Consider the following 9,828-nt stretch of genomic DNA (forward strand, 5'->3'; position numbering starts at 1 on the left):
TCTGCACAGTCTCGGAAAGTAATCTGAAAATTTTCCTAGCAAACAGAAACTTGGATTAATGCCTGAAGATTTTGTTCTTCTTATATTTCATTATTCCTTATCCATTCATAAGAGAAGAATGAATGTTTCTTTTCTCAATCATGGATGAATTCCAGTCATTTTGGGGCATCTCAATGTATTCCAAAAGTCAGCTTTCAAGTGAATAGATATAACCAAAATCGTCATTTTCTAGATGTTAAAAGAATGGGAAAGCCTGATTTCATCCAAGGCCGTTTTGGCTTCCACCTCGACTTGATTAAAACTTACACAATCTCAAAGGCAAAAAAAGAAGATCAATGCATGACACAAACATGGAATTATTATTCACAGGATAGACGTGATAAGCATCAAAGGCTTAATAATGGTCGGTTTCAAAGATTACCTGAAAAGAATGTAGTTGCAAGTTTTTCCTTTTAGATTTCTCTGGTGCAACAGTTGAAAGAATTTGGACAACCTCACTCATGGTTGGTCGAGAATCAGGATCCAATAATAGACACTCCTTCGCCAAGTAAGCCATTACTTGCATCTCCTCTTCTGGGAAAGCCCCTTTGAGACGTGGGTCTGCTAACTCCAAAATCACTCTCTTACTGTCATGTAGACGAGGTGTTGCCTGCAGTGAAGTGATAAAGGTTGAGAGTATAAGTAAACAATTTCAAAATACCTTCCAAAAAAAAACCTTTACTCAAATAAGAGTATCTGGTTGAAGATGCGATTTCAATGTGAAAAAAATGGTGATTTCCATATTGAAGAAATCAATGGAGCCACTGGCAGGATTTTCATGCCAAATGACGTAGAAACTGATTTTCCATACCCATATTACAAGACTCTCTTCGCCTTTGTTGTCAGACTTGTGGATGGGATGCCGACCAGTAATAAGTTCTAGAAGAACCACACCAAAACTGAAAACATCGGATTTCAGGGAAGCTTTTCCTACAATTGTGTACTCTGGTGCAAAGTAACCAAAAGTGCCTTGCATTCTGTCTGGAGAACTGGAACAACTTTGAACCCCATCATTATTTAGGTGCTTAGCCATGCCAAGATCAGTAATCTGCAGGCAGAGATGTACATAATTAAACAACAGGATGCCATTAGAAGTTCAAACTGAACAACCAGAAAACTTCTCCAAGTAATGACCAACCAACAGAAATTTCTAATGGGAAACGAAACAACTTCTGAGAATACTAATATTGATTCATGTATTTATTGATCAGAAGTCAGAGTTTTGACCAGCCTTGCGCTTAGCTTGATGCATGATCAATATTTAACAAGTCACCTCTTTCTTTTGATTCACTGAGTTTTTGCTTATAAATAAAATATTTTACTTACCTTGGCTCTCCAGTTCTCATCCAAAAGAATGTTAGAGGATTTAACATCTCTGTGCAAAATTCTCGGTGCAGCTGCTACATGAAGATATTCCAAGCCACGTGCAGCTCCAAGAGCTACTGAAATACGAGTAACCCAGTCCAGACATTGCCCTGAATCCCCATCCAAACACTCCCTGAGATTACCATTACGCACATACTCAAAAACTAACAGCCTCTCAGCATGCTTTCCTTGGTGTTCTGAGCAATATCCGAGCAAAGGCACGACATGACAATGATGAAGTCTTGATATCAATTCTATCTGAGCACAAGAAATGGTGTATCAACCATTCAATGCACAAGGTCTATTTGTGTAACAAAGCGTGTTTTATTCAAATACATAAAGAATAGCTGTTTGTGACAGATCAGTTGTACCTCGGTCAAGAAAACATATTCCGCATCTGGCCCCGCCTTAGTTTTTATTCGCTTAATTGCAACAATTTGGCCATTTTTGAGATGACCACGGTAGACATGGCTGCTTCCTCCAACTCCAATCACATTAGCTTCAGAGAATTTGTTTGTAGCACTTTCCAGTTCAGAATATGAAAATTGTATAATTGTTCCGTGTATTGCTCCCATTTTGCTTCTGAATGGGAAGGAAGTTTTTGGAATGCATCCTTTAGGACAGCAAGAAGCAAAAGAGCACAGATCAAAAGAGATGTCGATAACCAATCTTCAAGTTTGATTCATTCGAGCAATTGCATATTGCATGTAAAAGTATCCAATTGAAGAGCAGAAAAAAAATTCATCTGAACTTCAAAACAAATTAAATCAAACACTTGAGTGTTTGTTTGGTACACAGAACTAGAGTCTAATGAAGATGATTTTCAACTCTTTCCTACATTAATACTATCTATGCTATCCAATCCTCCCAAAAATTATGATCATATGATAAAGTGATACAAGATATGAGAAAGAGATTCAACATCCCCAAGAAAATCAAAATGTGGAATTTTACCTATTAAAGGTTTCATGCATGAACCCACACGACCTTTATATTCAGCCATTGAAGAAGTCCCCAGGTTTTTTAAATTGGTACCACTGCTGGAGCTAGTCTGTCCATCTGACGAGAATAGAGGCAATTGATCTGGATATTTATCCTTTCGATAGATATACCATAACAAAGAAGCAGCGAATGCTAGAGTTGTGAGTGATGCACAAAGTAAGAGAACTATCACAACTGCTTTGCTTGAAATCCACTTCTCCCAATGCTGCTTCTCAGCTAAAGTCCCTATTATGACACAATAAAACAGCCGTTTAAATAATTTGAAAATTGCCAATTCCTACTAATCTACAAAGCCTTCAAACAAGTACCTGTGTCGCAATCGCATGACGTAAAACATCCACTATTACTATCTTCCCCTACCACTCTAGGCAACTTATCAGCAGCACAAATACATTTCCATCTGCTTTCACTTGATCCTCCTGCAGCTACAGATCATACTAACAGTAAGCAAATTATGTTTTCTTAAAATATGAAAAATGAGAAATTTGTGAAGTATATCCAGGAGTTTTAGAACAAAATATGAACTTATGGGAAATGAATATAGTTCTGTCATCAACTGACAAAGGCACATAAATCATAAATATTTCAAAGTGAAAATTTGCATTGCTACAACTATCACCATCAGCAAGAGCTCATATTAAAAAAATTATGGTCTAGATTGCAGTCAAAGATTCCGCTATAGGAAACATTCAATTATTAGTATGCTTTTTTAAATATTAACTTAACCTTTTTTTTTTTTTTTTTTTTTCAAGGAAGGAAAACAAATAAGCATGTTAAGGGATGAATCCCACGTCAAAAAAAATCATGGAAAAATTAACCAATATATAAGAGCTTGGACTACTTCTGTAAACAAAGTTGACCTTTTAAGATAAAAATTGAAAGTCTTAGTATGGTATCAAAGTTCATTAAGCTCAAACAAGCTACTCGATCCAATTAAGATTCAAAATGAGTATACGGATTGTAAGATTGGTGTTCTCAAATGAGCCATCATCTTATAGAGGCATGTTGAAGTGACAAATTCTGTGTTGAATAATTATGAAAAATATTAACTAACATATAGAGGATTGGAGTACTCCAATTAACAAGGTTAATATTTTAAGATGGAAACTCGAGTCTTAATAGAGTAGATGTATGAATGGACGAAAATCTTATAATGTGTAATTTGCTTTTGTGGACTTTTGACTATTGGAACATCTTGAGTTTAATCATAGGATTCATAGTGTATAATAGTTTTGGCAAGTAATAGTTATCCTGAATATTTGTCTAATTCTATGTATCTTTCTCCTGGGTTCTAAACTGGTGGCAGCTGAGACTTTATTGCGGAATGATTAGCTTCATCTAGAGCGCTTGTATACCTAGTCAGATTTAAGATATTGGTGAACAGTGAAAATTTTTACACATTTTCTAATTTTGTTTCAGAGTATAGAAAAATGTTGCAATAACAATATGAAGTGGAGAAATAGTTATAGGATAAATGATACCAGGACTGCAATCACAGGATGACGAGCAGTTTGTCTGGACAAAGTTCAAATTCGCTTGTTGTGCAATAGAACAGGTGCAAGTCCACTTGGTTGTTTCAGACGTTCTTGAAAGTTCACCTGCCAAATGGTAGATTAACAATAAGCTTATTTCTGTACTAGAAAGCTCTGGAAAGAATATAACTTAAATGTTTGATACGTTGTATAGAAAAGATTGGAAACTATAATAGCAAGTTTTTATTTTCTTTTCTCATCAAGTGTGATCTAATCCTCCTACCAAACATGTCTTAATAGGGCCTTCTCGAAATTGGAAACTGAAAGACAATGAAATGGGTATGGATAAAGGTTTTAGAGCACAGCTGAGTTGGCATTACTAACCGCAAAGTGTATGCTGAATCTGGACCAAGGCAATGATGAAAAGAAGTGCAAATTCCATTCGAAGTGTCATCTGTTCAAGTCCAACCTAAAATGAAAACGCTTAAAAAGCAATATGCATCCAAATTCAGAATGATGATATCTGATTTGTTTTATAGAAGCTAAAAATGTTATTAGTACAAATTTCCACAAAATGAGCATGACAAATACTTTGAACTCTTCAAAAGAAATCATAAAAGGATGCAAATTTAACAATATCCCAAGCATGTTTCTGCCAGAAAACTGTTTACGTACAGTATTTGAAGTAGAAAACAGAAATTACATTCATTTGGATACTTGGAGGCCAGCATCAATACCTTACTTTCAAGTATTCCTAAAGCAGATCTTTGTCATTCCAAAAAATTGAATCTACTTACTTTCTCTGCAGGAAATGCCTAATCACACGTAAAAAAGAGCAATTATTACTGCTATATTTAACAAGTGTGTTAAAAAGTTCACAACTAATCAAAATATTACAAGTTATATAGCACATTAAAGCAACACCAGGATGCTCAGTCGAGGACGATTCTCATTTTGTACAATTAGCTATAAACCCGATTTCTTCTAATGGATTCAAGTCAAAGAAAGGGAGTAACATGACTTCCAAGAACAAACAGACAAGAAAGTACCAGTACATAAACCACATTCCATTAATTTGAGAATTTTTTAGACGAAAAAATTCCAATTTCATTGAAGAGGGCCTGAAAACAAATCAGAGCCTTACACGGAATCATCGAAACCATAAACATTTATGACACGTTACTATCACGTGATTTTTGTCGATCCAATGTCATAATGAAAAAAGAATACTCTAAAGCTATTTTTTAAGCAATAAACACATTATCCTCACAGCTTGATTATTCAGACTTAAAGCATGAAACACCAAGTGAAAGCAAATGCTCACCCAAAAAATTATAATGATCACAACATAGGCAGACCCTCAAGAAATCTTGAGAAATAGGCCAAAAAGGAATTCTGAAACCGACATCTGACAGCAAAATAGATAAGAAAAACTGATAAAGATTTGTGGGGTTATGAATTATGATAAAATCCAGAAAGCCAAAAAAAGATATTGTTCAAAACATAAACTAGACCATCAAACCAAACTTTCTAAAATCGAAAGGGACCCCTTAACAATCAAAGTGGATACTAACCCAATAGAATACAGTGTATTAAAAACATATTATATGGATTATCCCATCTAATCTTGGTTATTAAATCATTGGATTCTTTATATTAATCATTCTTTCATGTCTATGATTGAAAAGGGAAAGTATTTAAAAAATTTTAATAGTCCAATATACGTACGTACATGCCAACGGTTACATAAAACTTTGCTTCTAAGACATATGTAGCCCCGTGGACTGTACCTACACACCATACAGTTGTTTAGCAGAACAATAGACTTATGTTTTTCAAGGGTCCCAGTCCCACTAGATGATGTGTTGGAAGAAGACATTCTTGTTTTCTTTGTAGAAGGGTCTGCTGTCTGTAGATTGGAAAATTCAAGATTTCTTTTTTTTCATTTTTTTTTCATGGAAATTCCTTTGGTTTAAATGCTATAATAATATGAAAAATAAAATTAATCTAGAAGGTCTTTTTGGAATTGTTAGGTTGGATAGAGGTGTAAAACGGATTAAGCTATACAGCCCACCTTTATTTACAATTTGGGTTTGTTCACTCTGTTTAAGAAACTATATCATAAACATTTATTTTGGAAAAATATGCTTTAGAAAAGTATGTCATTATAATTTGAATTAAAGATTAAAAAGGTAATATTCAAAATTTAAATAGACTTGCCACGATGCTTTCCAAAAGATGTCTCCAAAATAGTGACAGTCATTTTACTATGAAAGCAAAAAATTTGAAATAGAATATTTTTCAAAATTTCAAGTCCATCATCAACATCAATTATATTAAGAATAATGCTAACAAATTAAGTACTTGTTCGAACCCCATTTTCTAGGAGAATATATTTTAATAGTGACTGTTTTAGGAAAGTAGGGTTAAAAATTGGGGAAATTTTTAGATTTACCTATGAAATTGGTATTATTCCTTGTACACGGGAATAAATTCACAGAAGTTCTACAGGTCTTCACACTGGGGTGGTCCCATGTGAATATTTTATTACATAAAATAAATCACCCTTGATTTGTGAAATCATCTTCTTGAATAATGTATTAGTTAAAAATGAATTTGAAAAAAAAAAATCTAATTTTTAAATAATGGAGATCAAACACAGCAAAATCCGTGACCGCTTCACTCATTTATGACAAACTGATAAGACAGCTACATCTTAAATCAATTTTCCTGCTTTCTACAGAGAAAATGGCAAGTGGATTTAGTGGTGGCATGTCACATATTTGATTTCTACTAAATAAGGATGGCAAAATACTCCATCCACGCTCCACTAAGTCCCACACTGTTCCGAGTCTATGTGGAATTTGGGCCGGAAAAAACTAAAAAAATAAAAAATTACACACGTTTAATCTAGTTTAACGTTAGCAATTAACTTCAATCATACATTTCATGACAGCCACCATTTTTCCGATCACACACGTTTCATTAATTTTTATCAAAATCTATCAAAAATCTGATTTTCATCCGACTAGAATTAATTGGGATGATAAAGTCTCCCCAGAATCTCCAATGGGTGGGGACAGTCCCGTTGATATCCCTACTACTAAACATGCCTAATAGGATTGACAAAACAGAAATTAGAAACAAAATTCAGCAGCATTACCTTTGAAATAAGAATGAATCGCATTGAGCTCCAATCTCTACAATGTCAATAACCCACTTCTGTGATCAGTCTTTCTACAAATTAAACAACATATATAGGCATATACATACACACAAGTACAGCACATGTATGTATAGGCAGCATAACAGAGCACTTCAAGAATGAGAAGAAAGCTCTCTAATAAACAAATAAAAGCAAATCAGAGAGCTTTAGAAGGAAAACTGAAATATTTTCAATTTTTCACTTCACATTGGGCAAAGCTCAACAAAAATACTTCATGGTAAAATCTTCAAACGAAGAAGAACAAAAAGGAGAGAGGGAGGGGGGGAGGGAGAGAGAGAGAGAGAGAGAGAGAGTGACAAGTAAAGAATTAGTATCACAGATGGCAATGCAAAAGCTCTGCTAGAGAAAAGGGCAGTTGCCATGTGGATTTGTATGGTTCCCGAGGCTTTTATTCTTGATATGCTATGGCGCGCTCATAGCTCAGTTTGGAAAATTGCAGTGGATGACCCCTCGTGTATAGATCTTGTTACATTATTGTGTAAATATTTTTAAAAAGTACATTTACTAATTCAATGTGATTGCAGTTTGTTTCAAATATAATTTTTGCCATTCATTGTCGGGCAAGTATAGAATCAAATGATGAAGCAAGAATGTTAATTTGCTACTTTTACTTGGGAGGGACAACCATGTCATTTTGCTAGATATTTGGAGGGTGAAATAGTCCGTTGAGGTAAAATGCACTCCGAACTTATCACACTTAGTGAAAACGATTGGCTAATTAACACATAGTGTCCCTATCTTTCATTATTATAGTAGAAAAACATTATTATCTTCCATTTTTTGACATTTTTACCTTTATTCACACCTTTGATTTCACAATAAGTCCTTTTTTCATCCATTTTCATTCAATTTCCTAGTTAAGTGCATGTATTCTCATCATTTTTCCTCTTTCTTTCTCATTTGAACCCATTTTATCCTCTATTTCTTTCTCTGAAATATCACAGGAGAAAATTCCACAAATATTTTAGCAGAATCTTAGTTCTCTAGTCTCTACAACAAGCGAAATTGGAGCTAGTCTTCAAAATTAGTCATGTGAACATGCAAACTAGATATCCAACTACAACCAAACATAGGTGGTGAGCCTTGAATTGAATCGTGATGGTCGTAAGAAAAAATTGTGGTTGATTCTCAAACACAACTAGGTTAACCTTTTTTCCTGTTTTTCATTTTATTTTTTGATGTTTGCAATTATTTATTATGTTTTGTGGCTTCTAGAATCAGATGATACAGTTATGAGAAGCAATATTGCGAGATTGCCAAGCAAATCAAGAATCCTTTAGTTTGAAAAAAAATGAAGAAGAAGACATTTTATCTTTTGTTGTCTGTGTGTGTGAATACTTGAGCCACATTCCCTTTGTAAGATTAACGCTACAACAATTCTTTTTCTATATTCTATGTCGCTTGCTTCAATTGTCATTTTCCCTTCTTTAGCCCTTTTATCCTTACTATATAAAAAGGAGAATGTGAAATTACTGTAAAAATCAACAGTGACTTGTTCCATTTTATCTCATTGTAGCATTTTTTTTTTAAGTGAGGGAGCAAAAACGACGTCATTTGCATTGCTTGATATATATTTTATTATACACTAAAAAAAGACAATCTAAATCTACTGCAACTTTCCATACCTTTCACCAAAAATTTAAAGTAATATTTAGATATATTTAATTTTATATATATATATATATATATATATATATACACAGCACGAAGACTCTTAGTCTCAGTGTGCTTGGTCTCCATGCGTGAAGACAAATGTCTCCGTGCATGGAGACCAAGTCTCTGTGCACGTCTCGAAGCATGGAGACATTTTTTTTTTTTTTGACGTTATAAAATTTTATTTTAATTTAAAATTCTTTTTAATTCTTTTCTCTCCGTAAAAAAACTTATTTTTTCAATTTTAACTAAATAATATTTATATATTCTTTATTTAATTTTCGTAACTTTTTTTTTGTTTTTATTATATTTTTTTAAAATTTGTTTTAAAATTTCTTTTTTCTTCATATTATAAATACTTTTTTTCAATTTAATTTAAAAAAAATTATAATAACTTTTTTTTGTTACTTTTTATTTTTGCCTCCAATTTTGTTGTTGTTTAATTTGTTAAATCATCCAATTTCTTTATCTAACCTTATATAAAAAGCCAATGAATTGAGTATACTATACATGCAACTGAATTCCAATCCCATTCCCATTCTATTGTATGAAGTGCAAAATAACGTCAATTTTTTTCTGCAACAAATTTGTTATTTCCCTCCTCAATCGTGGAAAAAAACGATGTAGTTTCGTCTTCTATCTTTTTATATTATTATATTACTATTACTTACAGTATGGAAGAGGCAATTTTTGAGTGAACACTTGTTGCAATTTTGTATCATCTTGTCCATTATTATTTTTTATAATCTTTATCTCTTACACTACCTTTTCTTTCATTTTCACACGCAATCAAGCATGCCCCTTTACTCTTTCTTCATTTTCACATGTTACAGTCATGCCTCTCTATTTTTCAATTTCTTCACACAAAAAGGATGGGTTGTCTGACAGTTCGTGTTTATATGCATTTTAAGCTTGCAGTCATTTTGGAATTTTTATAATCATCAATAAGAATTTTTTTTTTAAATCATAGAAAAAATCTAAACTTTTCTTTTTCTAAATTGGTGCTGTCAAGTATCCAATTCGTTTTTTGATCCATTTTCTTTTGTTATGATATTTCTTGTGAAATATGTG

General features: G+C 33.1%; 1 protein-coding gene across 6 annotated transcripts; it reads right to left on the bottom strand.

Moving 5' to 3' along the window:
- Window positions 1-50: 50 nt before the first annotated feature.
- Window positions 51-7,454, bottom strand: LOC111372824 (receptor-like serine/threonine-protein kinase NCRK). Of its 6 annotated transcripts, XM_022995237.1 has the most exons (11): window positions 7,042-7,452; window positions 5,203-5,286; window positions 4,616-4,693; window positions 4,263-4,347; window positions 3,888-4,004; window positions 2,715-2,831; window positions 2,359-2,631; window positions 1,776-2,017; window positions 1,366-1,662; window positions 851-1,087; window positions 52-649 (listed from the first exon to the last, which is right to left on the bottom strand). In XM_022995237.1, exons 4-11 carry the CDS (start codon window positions 4,330-4,332, stop codon window positions 395-397), a joined length of 1,608 nt encoding a protein of 535 aa, XP_022851005.1. In that variant the 5' UTR covers window positions 4,333-4,347; window positions 4,616-4,693; window positions 5,203-5,286; window positions 7,042-7,452; the 3' UTR covers window positions 52-394. The 6 variants fall into 6 exon arrangements, with proteins under 6 accessions (XP_022851009.1, XP_022851005.1, XP_022851007.1 ...); XM_022995241.1 differs by lacking the exon at window positions 5,203-5,286 and having other exon boundaries at window positions 51-649; window positions 2,715-2,825; window positions 7,042-7,454; XM_022995239.1 differs by lacking the exon at window positions 5,203-5,286 and having other exon boundaries at window positions 4,621-4,693; window positions 7,042-7,453.
- Between the last annotated feature and the right edge of the window lie 2,374 nt (window positions 7,455-9,828).

Source organism: Olea europaea, unplaced genomic scaffold (assembly GCF_002742605.1).
Source record: "Olea europaea var. sylvestris unplaced genomic scaffold, O_europaea_v1 scaffold1031, whole genome shotgun sequence".
In the NCBI taxonomy this organism is placed as follows: Eukaryota; Viridiplantae; Streptophyta; class Magnoliopsida; order Lamiales; family Oleaceae; genus Olea; species Olea europaea.